The 19,123-nt window shown below is 33.8% G+C and overlaps 1 protein-coding gene and 1 pseudogene across 13 annotated transcripts in view; both read right to left on the bottom strand.

The window, feature by feature from the left end:
- Positions 1 to 19,123, bottom strand: part of Fam126b (family with sequence similarity 126 member B) — an 81,541-nt gene that overhangs the window by 15,883 nt on the left and 46,535 nt on the right. For all 13 annotated transcript variants that reach the window (XM_048808278.1, XM_015481230.2, XM_048808275.1 and 10 more), the window contains 5 exons: positions 15,394 to 15,474; positions 13,281 to 13,396; positions 7,169 to 7,264; positions 801 to 917; positions 31 to 118 (listed from right to left, as the gene is read on the bottom strand). In XM_048808278.1, coding sequence (XP_048664235.1) covers positions 31 to 118; positions 801 to 917; positions 7,169 to 7,264; positions 13,281 to 13,396; positions 15,394 to 15,474 — 498 coding nt within the window. The remainder of the gene's footprint in view (positions 1 to 30; positions 119 to 800; positions 918 to 7,168; positions 7,265 to 13,280; positions 13,397 to 15,393; positions 15,475 to 19,123) is intronic.
- LOC125618176 lies at positions 926 to 5,682 on the bottom strand (annotated as a pseudogene).

Below are 19,123 nucleotides of genomic sequence, written 5' to 3' on the forward strand. Positions count from 1 at the left end.
GGGGGGGGGGGGGGAGTAAATATAACTTACCAATAGTGGTTGAGAAAAAAGTTCTAGTTGAGCTCTATAAATGATGTCATCGAGAACTTCCTGGCCAAGGTCCCACTGTCCATTATACCTGTAGATAAGCATATCATATACTATCTTTAGCAAATATCTCTAATCCTCACATAATTTTTTAAAAAATTTTAAGTCCTACTATTTGGGTTGTAAATAAGATTTTCACATCAAAATTTTCCTTCCTGGTAATGGGGATCAAACCCAGGGGCACGATACCAAGGAGCTATACAGCCAATCTTTTTAATTAATTTACCTGGGATAGGGTCTCACCAAATTGCCCAGGCTGGCTTCGAATTTACATATCTTCCAGAGCTGCTGGGACTATAGGCATGTGTCATCACGCCTGGCTTCACATCGATTGTTATATTATTTCATTTCTACAATCTTTTAATTTTGGTTATAATAACAAAGGAAATTTCAAATACTATGTTTAAAGTAGTTTATAGATGCTTCTTCAAATAAATTGATTTTTATCACATGTGGCTAATATTCAATCATATACTTAATGCATTCATGAAAACTTGAGTTATGAACTTTTTAGAAATAATTTTCCATACAGAAAACCTGAAAATTTTTAGGATGACTCTAATTTTAACAACTAATTATATTATATATGTGCTACTTTAAAAATAAAGGAAACTACATTAGAAAAACAAGATAGTGTGCTCATCCTGGGACAAAAGACCCTTTGTTACATCTAATAAGGAAGAATTCATAAATTTCATCTACCACCTACTTACATGGCATAATAAACCCCTGTGAGAAGTTGCACCATAAATTCAGGATCCAATACTATTCGACCACAGAGTTCTTTCCAGTGTTTTTCATGTTGCCGTGGAAACCCACTCACACAAACCCTAGAAAAATAAGGTATGTGTGATTTCCTGATTCACTAAATATAGTAACTGTGCTTTTATAAATTCATTTGTTGAATTATTCATTCCTTAAATATTAATTGATGCCTGCTATATGCCAGTCACTGTTCTTGGCCTAGGATACGGTCATGAACAGGTAAAAGATTAAAAAATAGGGCTGGGGATGTGGCTCAAGTGGTAGCGTGCTTGCCTAGCATGCGTGAGGCACTGGGTTCAATTCTCGGCACCACATAAAAATAAAATAAAGGTACTGTGTCCACCTAAAACTAAAAAAAAAAAAAAAAAAAAAAAAAATTAAAAAATAAAACCTGTATCTTCACAAAGCATACATTCTAGCGGACTATATCCATTAAAGCTAACTTTTATCAAATAACTAAAAACCTCTTTCACAAATATTCATTTTGCTCCACTCACTCACACACACACAAATGACTGGCTTTTATTCATCCAAACAAGGCAAATTACTCTGAAGCACAGAAATCTCAAAACAGACATTTCAAAAATACTGTTGGCTGCGAGGTCATTTTAATTTTATTTGAAGATTTTTTTTGTTTGATTTAAAATATGCACATGAACTATCTATTCATTTCCTTCACTGTGCAACCTGGCACCAGGATCAGTGGCTCTGATAACCAGCTGGGCTGCTATTTCCAGAAGCAAACACTGGAAAAAAATCTCAGACAACAAGATCTGTTACACATATGCAGTACTTGAAGCACCTTGATGTTGTGGAGCAGGGGCTTTCAGAAGCTACTGGACAGCATATGCTTTGTTTCTTTGTCGCTCACAAAACCAAGACCTGTCCCTTGAATCTTCTCTACACCCTGCTGTAACACCTCTGGGTTTCTGTCAGTTATACTTAATTTTGATGTATCAGTCTGACCCATACCAGATAAACTTCTTGGTCTTCTTTTTGAGGAACTTGAGCTTTACAAGAGATCTGAAGGAAGCCATGATGCCAAACAAACAAACAAAAAAAACCTGCCACCTTTTTGGGCAGGGTTAAAGAAGAGAGAGCTGTGCCATAAACAACTCTCTACCTTTCTATATGATAGAGATGTTTCCTTAATAATAAACAGAAGATAAAATGTTCCATAAAATTTATGGTTTTTGTGTAAAAAGATTATTAAATCCTTAAGTGCAATAGGTTCATAATTCTCTCTCTCTCTAGTAAGAGAAGAGTCTGATTAACTTGCCCATGCTGGCCTCAAACTTATAAGTCTCCTGCTTCAGTCTCCTAAGTAACTGGGATCATAGGTGTGCACCACCATACCCAGCTCAGATTATGTAAATCAGTTAAAATATTAAGATAATTGCTATACGTATATACACACATATGCACAAATATGTACACACATACATATCTATAGCAATTAAGTGATGAATAAAAGACTTTAAGTTGAAAACAGGGCTGGAGATGTGGCTCAAGTGGTAACGCGCTCGCCTGACATGTGCGGGGCGCTGGGTTCGATCCTCAGCACCACATAAAATAAAATAAAGATGTTGTGTCCACCGAAAACTGAAAAATAAATATTAAAAAAAAAGTTGAAAACAGCATTATATTAAGAGAAACTTTGTTTAAAGAAAGTGGAGTAGAAATTCAATTTCCAGGAAATTGTGTAATGTTAGACTATTAGAGAATAATCTTGCTTGTTTATTTATCAATGGATGATGGTGAATATTATATCTCCATGGCATTTAAGCTACACATATTTGAAATAACCTAACTTTTTAATTATATCAATATTTATATTATAGAAATCATATATCATTTGCAAATGTTTAAGATAGGACAAAACAGTTTACACATCAACTTAAAAATGTACAAAAGATAAAATTTTTCAAAATTCTTAAGGGGACAAAAAACAAGTTTCAGGACCATTAAACTCTGCCAGCACTTTTGTTAAGAAATTCTAGCCATATGTGGTGACACAAGCCCGTAATTTCAACAACTCAGGAGGCTGAAGCAGGAGGGTTGCAAGTCCAATGCCAGACAAAAAAACTCAAGGAGACCTTGTATCAAAATTAAAAAAAAAAAAAGGCAACACAAAGGGTTCAGGATGTAGTGCTTAGGTAGAGTGTTTCTGGATTCAAGCCCTAATACCACAAAAATAAACAAAACTCTACTAAAGGCCATAAAAATGCTGCCAAATATGACAACAAATGCATTTCTTTTAATGAACCTGAAATAGTCTTTTATAATGTTATCTTAAGATAGGCAGTAAGTGCTTAAACAATGTATGCTCTTGAAAACAGAATCTAATTTAGAAACACTCTGTTGCCCACTGATGTTATTATAAATGAAATGATGTACTTATTTTAAGATAATCTGTAAAATTTCAGTTATAACTAATTTAGATTGACCCACTTACCAACATTAATGTTATAAACAGGATCACATTCTCTTCCAAGTAACACAACAGTATATGAACTTCAGCTAAGCATTTGTGGTAGGAGACAATCTTTTGGAAGGCCTCGATCCCTGTGATTCCCTCCTTTCTGGTATTTACCCTCCTCCCTTAAGTAAAGGTATGATCTATGAGGTAATGGGATTCCCCAGGTATGTGCTTATGACTATGTGACTATGTTACTTAAGGTAAAGGGTCTTGCTGGGATCCTTCTCACTCCTTCTCTAAGCTTTGAAGCTGTCATGTTGTAGTCTGCCTATGTTGGGAGGTCCATGGGATGGAACTGAGGATCAAGTCTGGCAGACAACCAATAAGAAACTGATGGTCAGCTGGGCTACCCAATACACAACAGAAAAAACTATAGGCAATCTCAGGAAGATTTGTTGCACATCAGCAGATCATTCAGGTCCTGAATGCTATGGACTAGGACCCTCAGCCCTACAATCACAAGAACAGAATTCTGCCAACAAGGGTTGAATCTGAGGTAAGACTGCAACTCCAGACAACATTTTAACCATACGATCTCAACTAGAGGACCAGCTAACTCATGCCCAGATAAGTGTGTGATGTTTCAAGCTACGAGGTTTGTGGTGATTGTTATGCACAACAAAAGACGTAGTATTATACTTTTTGGGGGGGCAGAAGGAGCAGTTGAGTTTCCTCAAGTAGAAATTAGTTGGATAGGACAGACTAGAATTGAAATTCTGTGACTCTAAATTAATTTATATTACTTGAACTTTTTTCTATTCTACCAGACCTTTAAAGATGAACTATACACCAATGTTCCTCAAATTATTCCATGAAATAGAAAGGGAAGAAACACTTCCAAATTCATTCTATGAGGCCATATCATACTCATACCAAAACCAAGTAATGTCACAACAAGGAAAGAAAAGTACAGACCAATATCCCTGATGAATTTAGATGCAAAAATACTTATAAAATATTAACAAATCATATCCAACAATATATTAAAAAAGATTGCACACCATGACCAAGTTGGTTTTATTCCAGAGATGTTTTTATTCAAGGATGGTTTAATATACACAAACCAAAAAATAATTCATGGATAGAATTCAGGACAAAAATCATTTAGTAATTTCAACAGATGCAGAGAAAGCCTTCAACAAAATTCAGCACCCATTCATGATAAAAACACTGAAGAAACCAGGGACAGAAGGGACATCATAAAGGCTATATAATAAAATAAAATAAAAAAATCAACCTCATAGTAAATGGGGACAAACTGAAAGCATTTCCTTTAAAATTTGGAACAAGAGAAGGATTTCCACTCTTACCACTCCTATTTTATATAGTGTTAGAAATTCTAGTTGGAGCAATTAGGTGAGAAGGAAACAAAAGGGATAAAAATAGAAAAGGAAGAAATCAAGTTATCACTATTTGTAGATGATAAGATCAAAAAAGCTCCACCAAAAAACTGCTAGATCTAATCAACAAATTCAGCAGAGTCACAGGTTACAAAAATCAATAGTTTTCCTATATACCAATAATGAATCTGTTGAGAAAGAAATCAGGAAAACAATCCCATTCACAACAGCCTCAAAAAGGTAAAATAAAATACCAAGGAAGTCAAAAGACCTGTACAACAATGAAAACTATAGATCACCGAAGAAAGAAATTAAAGATGATACAAGATGGAAAGACATCCCATGATCAGGGATAGGCAGAAAATTTTGTTAAGATGACCATATTATCAAAAGCAATATACACATTCAGTGCAATCCCCTTCAAAGTACCAATGACATCCTTCACAGGACTAGGAAAAGCAGTCCTAAAATTCATCTGGAAAAAAAAAAAAGACCCAGAATAGTCAAAGCAATTCTAAGCCAAAAAAATAATGCTGAAGCTACCACAATACCCGACTTTAAATTATATTACAGAGCTATACTAATAAAAAGTGCATGATACTGGCATAAAAACAGACACCTACACCGATGGTACAAAACAGACAAACCCACACAGATACTGTCATCTGATCCTTGACAAAGGTGCCAATTACATCCACTCAGAGAAAAGACAGCCCTTTTAACAGTGCTGGGACAACTGGTTATCCATACATAGAAGAATGAAAGTAGACACTTATCTCTCACCCTGCACAAAAATCAACCCCAAATGGAACAAAGACCTTGGAATTAGACCAGAATCTATGCAACTGCTAGAAGAAAACACAGGGTCAATGCTCCAGCTTTTAGGCACAGGCAATAACTTTCTCAATAGGAACACTAAAGCTAAGGAAACAACGCCAAGAGTTAATAAATGGGGCAGCATCAAATTTAAAAGCTCTTGTACAGCAAAGGAAACAAATAGGAATGTGAAGAGAAAACCCACAGATTAGGAGAAAATATTTGCTAACTACTCTTCTGACAGAGGACTAATATCTAGAATATATAAAGAACTCAAAATTTAACACCAAAAAACCCCCACCTCCAATTAATAAATGGGCAAATTAATTAAAAAGACACTTCTCAAAAGAAGAAACACAAGTGGCCAACAAATACAAGAAAAATATGTTCAACATCATTAGCAATTCGGGAAATGCAAATCAACACTGAGATTTCATCTCATGCAAGTCATATGGCAGTCATCATGAATACGAAGCAGAATAAATGCTGGAGAGGATATGGAGAAAAAGGAATATTTTTATACTGTTGGATGGGACTGTAGATTAGTTCAATACACTACGGAAATTAGTAATGAAGCCTCCTTAAAAGACTAGGCATATGACCCTGCTATACCATTTCTTGGTATTTATATTGAGGAATTATTAGAGTCATTATACTATAGTGATACATGCATATCCATGTTTATGGCATCATAGTTCACAATAGTCAAATTATGGAACCAGCCCAGGTATCCATTAATGGATGAACGGATAAAGAAAATGTGATATATATATACACAATGGAATTTTATTCAGCCATAAACAAAAATGAAATGATGACAGTTGCAGGAACGTGAATGGAACTTGAGAACATATGTTAAGCAAAATAAGTCAAACTCAAAAATAAGGGTCTTATGTTTTCTTTCTTATGTGCAAGCTAGAGAGGAAAAAGGAAAAGAAAGGTGCGGGGGAGGGGATCTCATGAAAATCAAAGATTCTCAGTAGAATAACGGAAGGGGACTAAGGGGAAGGAGGAGGGGAGGCAATTGGTAAAACGAGGGCAATGTTATTGTTCAAATTACATTGCTATATATTGTGCATGTACCAATATGTAACAATACAAATCACATCATTTTATACAACTACAATGCACCAATAAAAAATATGGGGGAAGAAAGAAATGAATATAAAAACAGAATACAAAATATTTTTTTCTATAGAGCAAATTTAAATTTCAGTCATGTCTATGAAATTAGAAATTCTAATATAATAAAGGTTATTGTGAGACACAGAACATCACCCCCTAATTCCCCACAACACGTACACACAGATAACTGTTGCAATTATTAATCTTCAATACAGAGACTGTTATTTGTGAAACATATAAAGGAAAAAGTTTACATTCCTTATTTCTCACCATGATTTCTAAAAAGTGGCATCCAGGGAGTGATTAGGCATATCACTCAACAATGCTAACTTGGCCTAACTCCTTGTTCACCTAGGAAATATTCTTTTAATGCTGAAATAATTTCCCAGAAATCATAGGGATGAAGAGGACTCCTACAGAAATATAAGCTCTGTGAAATTGTTTTATTACTGTATCATGATACGTTAGAACAGTGTCTGGCATAGGGAATATACTCAATAAATATTTGTCAAATAAATGAATGAATATGAAAGTTAATTAAAATCACACTTCTCACCTGGAGCCCATACGACAAAGAGATTGGTAAGATGAGGCAGGCATATACACAATAGCAGAATTATAACATAGCATGAGAAAACTCAGGACTTCAAACCTGGAAAAAATAAACAATGGAAAAAAAATACTGCATACAATTATTTCCACTAGAGACTACAGTAAATGTTTTATTCACCGAATGGCTTTAATACCTTAATATTGACTTTCGTGATTTCTCAGATTACTATGGCATCCTCTGTTTCAGTTTCCATTCTCATTATTACAAGCCATATCCCTGGATGCCATCAATATTTTCTTCTTTAAAAAACAAATCATCATCCTTAAATCAATGACTCCCCTATCCCCTATCATTAGAAGTCTACCATGTTACTATTCACTACATGATAAAATCCAAACTTACTAGAAGGTCCTTTAAAATCATGGAATCTTTATTACAAGGTCCTTTAAAATCCACCTTGAACTTACCTCTCCAGGTTTATTCCTCCCCTTCACTGCCCACTACATATACATTACATGCTACATTAATCCTCTCACCGTTCCATGATTATGTTATAAGCTTTTGTAACTCCTAATTTAATGCATGCTGCTCCTTTTTACTACAATACTTTCTTATTTGGAAAATTCCCGCTAAGGTTTCAAGTTTTGGATCAAGTGGTGTTAGGGACTGAACCCAGAAACTCATGCATGCTAGTTAACTGCTCTACCTCTGAGCTCCCCCAGCTCCCAGCTCAGATTTTTACCTTAGACATAAAGCTATTCTTAATTATCCTAGCTGAAGAAAACTGCAGGTCTAAAACAGCATTTATTCTATAGAATTATAACTTTCTCCCTCTTTCTTGGTTTTACTCATTTAGTTACAGGCAACTTTAGGACAAAGAACCTGACTTTTTCATCCGTATTGTTAATGTCTAGCACAGTGTCTAATATATTATAATTGCTTAATACATAGTTATTGAATGAATAAATAAATGCTTTTCTAATATTTATAGTCTCTAAAAAAAAAAGTGGCTCTTAAACCTGGATCCATACTAGTTATACAAGACTTTTTAAAAACATATGTTCCCATGTCTCCATCTAGAGTGACCCAATTAAGAACCTCTGAGGACAAGACCCAGAGGAGTTGTACTTTTAAAAGCCTTTCCACAGATGGATGGTAAATGGTATGTGGAAACTCTTTACATTATTTTTGCCACATTTTTTGTTAAGTCTGAAATTATTTTGAAATAAAAAGGTGAAAGGTGAAAGCCTGATTTGAAAGCAGTCATACCTTCAAATCCTGTCTCCTTATCCATACATCTAGGTAATACTGAAGATTTATTTTCTGAAAGGATAAAAGAGAATTCTTGCCTAGGAGCCAACAGGCACAACTGTGATTTGATGTGTGTGTAGGGGTGAGGGGGTAATACTAAACAAAGATTGAAGTCAAATATGACTTGCTGAATATTGAGACCTCAAGCTCTCCTTCGCCACTCAGCCATCAGAATGCTACCAGCCAGCCCACTACTTAGGGAACTAGATGAATTTGATGACTCTTAAGGGAAAGACTTCCAAGATTCGGACTCATGAAATTTCCCAAGTGAGTGGCACAGTGAGATCACCCAACAGGGAAGCTCACAATTAGCCCACTAATGTGGTCAGAGCTTCTTATTTTTATTCCCCTACTTTTAAATAAGGGGGGAAAAAAAGACTACTAAACAAATGAGGAACTCTATTAATATGAAAGAGACTAAAATTTAAAAAAGGAAAAAGGCAATTTGATGAAACTAGCATATAAAGAAAAAATAACTTTTCGTAACTAATTACTATACTATTAATATTCTCAAAAATAAGAAGATATAATTTCAAAAATACATCTATTCAAAAAGTATTCAGAGATCTGTAAAAGCTTTTTAGATTAAAAAAAAAAAAACTGCAAGAATTAAAAACTCAAGAAAGCCAGGCGCAAAGTTGCACACCTTTAATCCTAGTGTCTCAGGAGGCAGAGGCAGGAGAATTCCAAGTTCAAGGTCAGATTGGGCAACTTGGCAAAACCCTGTCTCAAAATAAGAAATAAAAAAAGGGCTGGGGTGTCCAAAGTTCAGTGTAAAGCCATCCCTGGGCTCAATCCCCAGTACCACCAAAACGTCAAGAATGATTGGTGAATGCAGTTGAGGAACAGTCTCAGAAAGTAAAGCCATGGCAAATGAAAAAGGAAAGGATCTAGGAGATCCAATATCCAAATTAAAAGAGCTCCAGATGAAAGATTATATAAAGAGGAAAGTCCGAACTAATTAACAATAACAATTCGAGAAAACTTCCAGTCTGAAGGGCATCAGTTTCCAAATCTAAAAGGTCCACTTAGTGTTCAGAATGGATGGAATAGGCCCACACCAAGCAATTTTGCAGTGACATTCAGAATTTGTGGTATGTAAATTATATTTATATTTAAAAATAAAGTTAAAGCCAATAATTAACTGAAAATGCGCAACAAGTAAAACAGTGTTATTATTTCAACATTCAAAATATTGCAAATCAGTAAGGAAAAAAATATACAGTACAATATGAAAAAAGGATACAGGATATAGGTCAAGAAAAACAATGAACTAATACATAAATGTATTTAAGCCCCAGCTAAAATGAATGAATACAAAATGACATCAAGTTTTAGCTATCAAATTGGTCAAAAAGAGGAAATAGGCACTCTGAAGTCACTGGTGGAACATTCAATTGGTACAGTTGTTTTGTGGAGGGTAATTTGGTAATATCTACCAAATGAATAAGTATACATTCCTTAGCATTAACAACTCACCGCCAGGAATTTATCATACAGATAATTATTGTAGATAATTTTTGTGCTCTCATGAAAAACATACAGAGAAATATGTGTTTCTTGCAGTATTCTTTATAGCAGCAAAAAACTGATAACAATCTAAATTTATTCAATATGAGACTGCCAAAAAACTGATGGTACAGCTGGACCTGATGGCATGTGTCTTTAGTCCTGTTATTGAGGAGGATGAGGTTGGAGAATTTCTTGAGCCCAGGAATACAGGGCTCAAAAAAAAGCAAAACTGAGGTAAAATCTCCTCAGTACATATATAAAACAAAATAACAAGTACTCATTAAAGAAGAATGAGGCTGCCTAACATATGTAAGGCCCTGTATTCAATCCTTGACAGTGCAAAAATAAGAAAGAAAGAAAAAAGAATGAAGAGATCTATATGCACTGCTAGAGGAAGAAGTTAAAGATCTATTCTTTGGTGTATAAAGCAAATTGTTAAATAATATACACAACTAAATCCCATGTATATGGGCCTGCGTGTGTTTAAGGTTTAATATATGCTATGTACATATAAATCATTTTAAAAGGACACATAAAAAACTGCTAACAGTTTAATTACTGGAAGTAGAAATGGGTGATTGGAAGGATGAAGTTACACTTATGTTACTCTTTGCATTCTCATCTATTTTCATTTTATTCCAAGTTCTATTTTAAATTTACCACAAGTATGTAATTTTATTCTTTAAATAATTTAAATTATAAAACAAAAAGGAATCAGGAAACTAGGTGATTTTATATGAGGAAGTCTTCAGACTATTTATGAGCCAATGTTCTTAATATATTAAGTTTATATTGTGGAAGGATTTGAGTAAATCAACATTACTACATAGAAACAAAAAACCCTGTTATTTAAAGTTGGGATAAAGTCTTCTCCAAGAGTTATAAATATAAAGCACCTTGCTTATAAAAACAATCATGAAAGTTATATTCCAAACAACATGTCAGGACATATGGAAAATCATACCATTTTCTACCATATGTGTAAAATCTATAAGATGGTAAGAAGAAATAGAATTCTGGCCAAGCACTTCATCAGAGGTCAACGACTACAGAAATGTGTCTGTGTCTGGAGAATGCTTTCTCCTGCCTAGGAGTTATTCATCAGGGGGAATCAGTTCAAGAACCCTTGTAATATCAAAATCCACAGATGCTTAAATCCTTATATAGAACAATACAGTATTTGCACATAACTTATGTGTACCTACCTACACACATTTAAATCATCTCTAGATTACCCATAATGCCTAATAAATGCAAACATTATATAAATGATTGTTATAATGTATTGGTTAGGGAAGAGTGACAAGAAAAAAGTCCATATGTGTTCAGTACAAATGCAATTTTTTTCAAATACTTTCCATCTATGGTTGGTTGAATACATGGATATAGAATACATAGATATAGAAAGCCAACCACGTTAAAAAGAGGAGGGGATTTACATACCTCCTCTTTTTAATGGAGGTATGTAAATCCCCTCCTCTGACAGGTTATATCTACTGCTATCTTATGATATGGTACAACACTGACATTACTGGTAAAGTTATAATATTGATCTTTTTAAAAATTTTTTTTTAGTTGTAGATGTGGTGCTGGGGATCGAACCCAGGGACTCAGACATGAGAGGCAAGCACTCTACCGCTGAGCTACAACCCTAGCACATAATTTTGATCTTAATGAGTAAATGTACTCCTAAATTGAGGTAAAATCTCCTCAGTATTAATACTAATGAAAACTGCTAGGTTTAATTAATCATCAGCTAATTTCTATGAAAAACATTTCTGCCTAAGTATATCACAAAGTAGACCAAATTGCTACAAAATGCTTACAGTGGCTTTAAAAGGCAAGTTAGTTATTTCTTTAAATTCCTAACTTATATTACCTTCTCCAAATGTTAGTTAGACATATTCATGATGATAGTATGCTGTGTGTTATACAAATGCTATACTAAATGTGTTTATCCAGGTAAATACGTTTATTTTTGCTTAAAAGAGCCTTGGTCAATGACCAGGACGTGGCCTATATAGTAAGTAACTGGCCTTGCCCAAAGAGAAGACTGGTCCTTGCTTTTAGGAAGTAACTAATTAGAAATATCTTTTAGGGTAGGGATAGGTGACAGCAAAACTTAGGGTAGTGCTGTCCACATTTGACATTTTAGGTGGGGGGGCTGGCTATGCCAGAAAGAACCACAGTGTGATTTAATGTGATGGCTTCAGGTCATACTGTATCAGTCAAGTTGGAAGCTGAGATCAACCATATGGGCAATCAATTTAACTACTCATGCTTACACAATGAGGCCTCAATAAAATTCTGGAAATCAAAGCTTGAGAGTTTCCTGAGACATCAACCCTCTGTGTATATGGTCATACATTGATGCTAGGAGGTATTCTGACTCTGTGGGAAAGGAAAATAGAAACTTTGTGTTTTGGGGGTCCTCCCATATTCTACCCCACACATCTCTTCCTTGGGCTGATTTTAATTTGTATCCATTCCCTATAATGAATCACAGCTGTGTACAATGGCTTTTATTGGGTTCTGAAAGTTCTTCTAGAAAATCATTAAACAAAAGGGTGGTTTGGGGGTCCCTACCCCCTCCAGAAAACTTTTGTTGCTATCAGAATTGAGGACAGTCTTGGAACTGTGCCCTCAAACTTTGCAGTTTATCTGACATTAGGTACTAATTCCATTCTATAATCAAAAAAGCAAAGTGTAGAGATTAGATAAAATGCCCCAAGGGCACATTCCACATTGCAGTACTAGAACATGAATACTGGTTTGGCTGACTCCACACCCACACTTTACAAGTTTTATATAAGATTACCATAACATATTACCAAGCATTAGATAGATGGGTATTAACTACAAGATGAATAACCATTATCCAAAATGATTGGGACCAGAAGAATTTTGAATTTGGGAATATTTATGAAATATCTTGGGTTCAGACCCAAGTATAAACAAGAAATTAATTTATGTTTATACATACCTTATATACATAATGTGAAGGTAATTTTATACAATAATTTTAGTGTACCTGCATTTTTATTATGTCCCAATGACATGAAGTCATGTATGGAATTTTCTATTTGCAGTGTTATGCTGGCACTCAAAAAGTTTCAGATTTTGGAGCATTTCAAATTTTTGACTTTCAGATTAAGGATGCTCAATCTGTACTACCATGTATTTCACCACTTTGCTTTTGAACTGTTCTTATATCAAACCTAAACTGAAGTAATCATGGTTAACTATGAAGCATAAATTTACAATTGTTACCATGTACAATTTTGTCCATTACCTGTTTTGTGCAGTGAATGTTTCTCTCTGAGGATGAAGATCACTATAAACAACTCTGATGAGATCATGTTGACACAAAGCCCCTTCTGTCAAAGCCATAGATCCAATTGTTGAGGGCTACCAAAATAAGGTACAGTATCAGATAGTGTCTCTAAAATAAAGTTTGTATCATGTAATCATATTTATTTTTGCTAAAACAAAGGCAGTATCAGATAATTTATTCTTCTCCTTTGAAATCTTTTCCATTTCTCAATTATACAAATTCTACAGCTTATTTAGGAAATTATGTATGTAAAATAGATAAAATTAAAAACATACTGCTTCATTTTTTCAAAGTTATGGAATGACTAGGAATCAGTCATTTAAAAAAATCAATTTTATTTTTTTTGTACTCCAGAAAAGATCACAATTGCTTATAATCATTTAATACAAACAATATTGAGGACTATAATCTAAAGTTTTGGGATTTTTTTTGGCAGGGGGAGAAGGGTAACTGGAGATTGAACCCAGAGTGCTTAAGCACTGAACCACATCCCTGATCCTTTTTTTATGTTTTATTTAGAGACAGGGTCTCAATAAATTGCTTTGAGCCTCACTAAATTGCTGAATCTGGCTTTGAATTTGCAATACTTCTGCCTCAGCCTCCCAAGTCGCTGGATTATAGGCGTGAGCCACTACACCTGGCAAGTCTTTTTTTTAATACTGACATAAATGATTTCAGGTTTCTCAAGTTAAAAAAAAAAACTCATTAGTGTTTCACTATCTTCCATTTTATTTCATAACACAATACCAAGAACTTACATAATCTATGCTAGTATAAATCTATGAAGTAGTCTATGCTAAAAATGAATTCTGGCTAAACAGGAGACTTTCTATTTCAACAGAAAACAAAGTCCAGGGGAATTAATTATGAAAGTTAATTGCTGTATGCAGCTATTAGACAAGAAAGATACTATGTTGACAGGAAAATGGAATATAATTTTTAGAATGTTTCTGTAAATACTTTCCTCACAATTTTATGCACTGAACACTGAAGATCACAAGTTTGATTCACTTCTTTGTTGGATTTTACTTAAAGAGAGCAGGAAGAAAGAGTTCAGCCTGACAGGCATCATCTACCCATATAATTATCAGTGTTCTCATATTCAACAAAATAAAGGTAAGCAAAAAAGTATAATGTTATTGATTAGCTAGATTGTGTGAATTAGACTCCTTTACCCTGAAATACAATGGTGTTAACATTCTAAGTAGTCAGTTTCCTAAAGAATAGTAAAAATGAAACAATTTAACAGATAGTTTCTAAGGGATATGGAAGACTTTTAAAAGTAAGATTTATCTTTAAAAATCCACAAAAATCTATTTTAAAAATTAAAATGATACTGGTGGTAGAAGAAATAAGAACTAAAGGAAACTTTTTCATTAACTACTTTCCACCTCTCTTCACAAAGTTCAGTCTTAACATCACCAATAACAAAAGGGCAGGCTGGAAATATAATACAAACATATAATTTGCATTCTCCTGTCTTAGCCTCCTAAGTCGCTGGGTTATTAGTGTGCACCACATTGCCAAGCTAATAAACGACTGATTTTATTTGTTTGTTTGTTTGTTTATTTTGGTGGTACTGGGGATTGAACTCAGGGGTGCTGAGCTCCATCTCCAGCTCTTTTATTTTTTATTCTGAGACAGGGTCTCACTAAGTTGCCAAGACTGGCCTTGAACCTTCTACTCTCCTTCCTAAACCTCCTGAGTTGCTGGAATTACAGGCATAACCACTACATCTGGCACAAACATCTACTTTTTTAGAAATCAGTCAGAGGCTAAAGTTGTGGCTCAGTGGTAGAGCACTTGCCTTGCATTTGTGAGGCACTGAGTTGGATTCTCAGCACCGCACATACATACATACATACATACATAAATAAATAAATAAAACGAACAAAGGTCCATCAACAGCTAAAAATATAGATATACTAAAAAATAAAGAAACAAGTCAGTAAACATATGTTAGGATTCTATCTCTGGTTTTTAAAAAATGGCTTTGTATCTCAATATAATAATATATATTATATATATCATATCTCAATATAACAATCACATCTTTCCCCAGGTTACTTACTTCATGGTATATTGAAGGCTTGGATAAGGAAGGGATAGTGAAAGACAGAACTTTATTATTTCCATCTTTATCAGCAATTTCCTATAGTCACACACACACACAAAAAAAAAGCACAAAGATAATGAAATAATCACAGGTTTATACTGTACGGAAAAAATAATTACTTCCTTAATTTATAGAATATAACTGGTAACTAAAGAATTTAAAAAATGATACATTAAACATATTACTACCCTATCATATTTTTTATAACTTAATTATCAGCAAATTTGTATACTATGGGAATATTTAAAACCCACAGAGATCTACTGAGCATAGTATTACACTAAATCAATACAAGAAGCAGGCACATAAATCAATTTTATGTTAAATTTACATATAGAACAGGGAGATTGTAATGCAGAATGGATTTTTTTCCAGCTTTACTGAGGCATAATTAACAAATAAAAATTACATGTATTTATTGTGTACAGCATGTTACAACCACAATCAAACTAATATACACAATACCTGTCATCTTTCTTAAGAATGAATCCTGAATTAAAAAAGAAAAAAAAACTCTTGCAATCATTCAGCAATAAACTACTGAACTAAAATAAACCATGTTAACATAACTGATCAGTCCACGTGATTAAAAATCAATTTACATTTAGATAATTTCTACTGAGCTTCAAGAAAATTTTTGTGATTTTTTTTTTTTAAACAACATTATCTCTTCATAAAAAGAACAAAGGTGTCCTTCATTTCTCCAGCCTCTAGTTCCTGTAAACTTCCTCAGGTATCAATAAACATCTGCCTATGAATGACAATCAGGAGCGATAAGCTGCAGCATCTTTCTTTTTGCCTATTGCCTTACTTTTATGTTTCTTTATAACTCATATTAGTACACATCACTGGCTTAAAACCCATACTGTCCTTAGTAGACCTGAATGGCAGGTAGTCAGAGAATGAGTAACAGCACAGCATAAAAGGAAAAGAAAAACAATAAACAGAATAACAATAAAAACAACTATCATCACTAAGACACAAACCTGAAAGAACTTCCCAATGGACTCATTTCTGAGTTTACTATGTTACGAAAGAGTACAAATTACACATGAACAAATACCATTCTCGAATTTTGGCAAGAAAAGTCTCCAGAGACCCCACATAGCTTCTTTGTAATCAAACTAGTTATTACCACACCTTGGTCATTGTATTGCAAAGAATGTTTATGCTAAGATAAAGGGGCCTGATTTAAGTTAGACATACCCCCTGCAAAAAAAATTCAATTTTTATTATTAAGTATACCATTTAGCCAAATATTTTGAAGTTATCTTTGTGTGTATTTATGGAGAAAGATATGCTGAAACTTGTTAAAGGCCATATAAAACTCCCTCTGGAGTTATTTGGGCGGGGTGGGGGGAAGAAATGGAGGAAAAGAGAGAAATTAGTACATAGGAAAAAAAAAGAATAAGAAAAAACTGAGAACCACAGAGAAAAGAGAATACATTTATTATGGGAATTAAAAGTCAGAAACCTGAGGTTAAATTTCTGACTTATAACTGGCATTTTCCTATATAGTATGCTATTTTTGAAGTGTCAAAATATAATTAAAACCAGTAAGTACTGCCAATAACTTGCAAACAATCTGCTTCACAAAATATCTTTCATTTATCCAATTACTAAATTTTATTACATGAAACAAATTAATAAAAATGACAGCTTAATGTTAAATAATCTAAAACACTAAATTACTAAATCAGCAAACATTACTAAATATGTAGCCAACACTAGAGAAAACACAGGATACATAAAACAAATATCCTGCTTTAAAAGAAAAAATAATCAAGTAAGTTAGCAAAGTAGAAAATTTTACTCCTAGACTAGTTTTTCATTAAAAAAAAAAAAAGCCTACCCTCAAGTATGATGACAATAAAAATGATAAACATTTATTAAATATCTTCAAATTGCCTTTTTTTTTTTTTTGGTACTGGGGATTGAACTCAGGGGCACTCAACCATGGAGCCACATCCCTAGCCCTATGTTGTGTTTTATTTAGAGACAGGGTCTCACTGAGTTGCTTAGTACCTAGCTTATTACTGAGGTTGGCTTTGAACTCAAGATCCTCCTGCCTCAGACTCCCTACCTGCTGGGATTACAGGTGTGTGTGTGGCACCCCGCCCACTTGGTTTCAATTACTTTTAATTCTACTAACAACGTTTTATTTTTGTTTTGCAGGTGAGGCAACAGTAGTCAAGATATTAAGTAACTTGCTCAAAATTTAAAATAGCCAATAAATAGTACCTCATGATTTTGAATTGAATATGAATGATTCTAAAGCCCTTACTCCTTCCTTCAGACTTCCAGTAATGGAAAATATTTTCCAATGATTTAAATGATAAGACTTAAAGGAAAAAGTACTGCTATAGAATATTTATTGTGAAGCTCAATTATCTAGTACTTTATACCTCTCAACTATAAAATCAAATGTTATTATGTGGAGTATTGTTTGCAGAGTATATTGAATACAAAGAACACAAGACTTCAAAGGACAGAAATTTTTACAAAAATGTCTTAAATTAAGCATGATGAAAAAAGCAAAAGCAATACTAATTTTTAAGGTACTAAAAAAGAAGAGTTTCATGAAGAATGCAGTATCAAATCATAATTAACATTTTTAAATTGCTATATCAAATTTTAATGATCAAACTACACTCTGGGTGAAAAACTACACTTTGATTTGGAAATATCTATGTAACCTCTATATTATGAAGCTCAACAGAAGCATTTAAGTTTTAAGCCAGTGATTTCTCAACCATTCCCCCATCAATGATTCCAACATATAATCATAATATTCACAATTCTTTATTGATGAACTCAGGTAATTTTCCAGTTCTGTAAAGAAGGCATATGAGGGTAGAAATGTATTATTTTGTTCCCTTGCATTGCACAGAAAAAGTCTTGCTGCCCAAATCTTCAGAAGGGTCATATGTAAGGGTCATCATGTTCCCATGTTCCCCAACTCTCTCCCACGTTTTCACCTCACTTTGTACAGTCCTTGTAACCTTGTAAGTACTTCCTTTCCTTTCTAACATACCCTCCCCATGTCAGTCTTCAAATTATACTATCAAGTATTAGTTGTTTCTTTTCTCACTCTAGTTTCCATTGTGTTCTTACTCAGATTTACAAAATCATAGTATGCTTTAACAGTATATTGGACTTTTCCCCCTAACTGATATCCTCTCCTAAGAGAACAGGAATCCCATGTCTACTTCGCCTACTCTTTTCAATTAAACATGTTGCCTTCAAAATATAAGGAGTGATGACTAAATTCAATTTATAATCCCAAGGTCTCTGCAACTTCCAGATTCACCTTCCTAATACACTGCACAGTTCTTCTGCTCAAAGCTGCTTTCCCAATGCATACTAAAGAAAACCTAAACTCTTCACTTTAAAGACTGTCTAAAACTGATAAAAATCATTTTTCCTAGCTTGCATTTTTCCTTCTGTGCTTCAATTACTTTCCTTTTTCCAGGGTATGACATGACTTCCCTGCTTCTTTGCTTATGCTCATTTGATTATCATCTCACCTACTTCTAATCTCAACCTGTCAAAACTATTCCTCTTCATAAGACCCAGCTTAAATTCCATTTCCTTAGTAAAGTTGGCCAAAACTTCAGCAAATATTTCAGTTTCTCTCTGAAGTTCTTTTTCATACAAACTTTTCATTATTATTCATGTGTAAACA

This window comes from Marmota marmota, unplaced genomic scaffold, assembly GCF_001458135.2.
Source record: "Marmota marmota marmota unplaced genomic scaffold, marMar, whole genome shotgun sequence".
NCBI classification, from domain to species: Eukaryota; Metazoa; Chordata; class Mammalia; order Rodentia; family Sciuridae; genus Marmota; species Marmota marmota.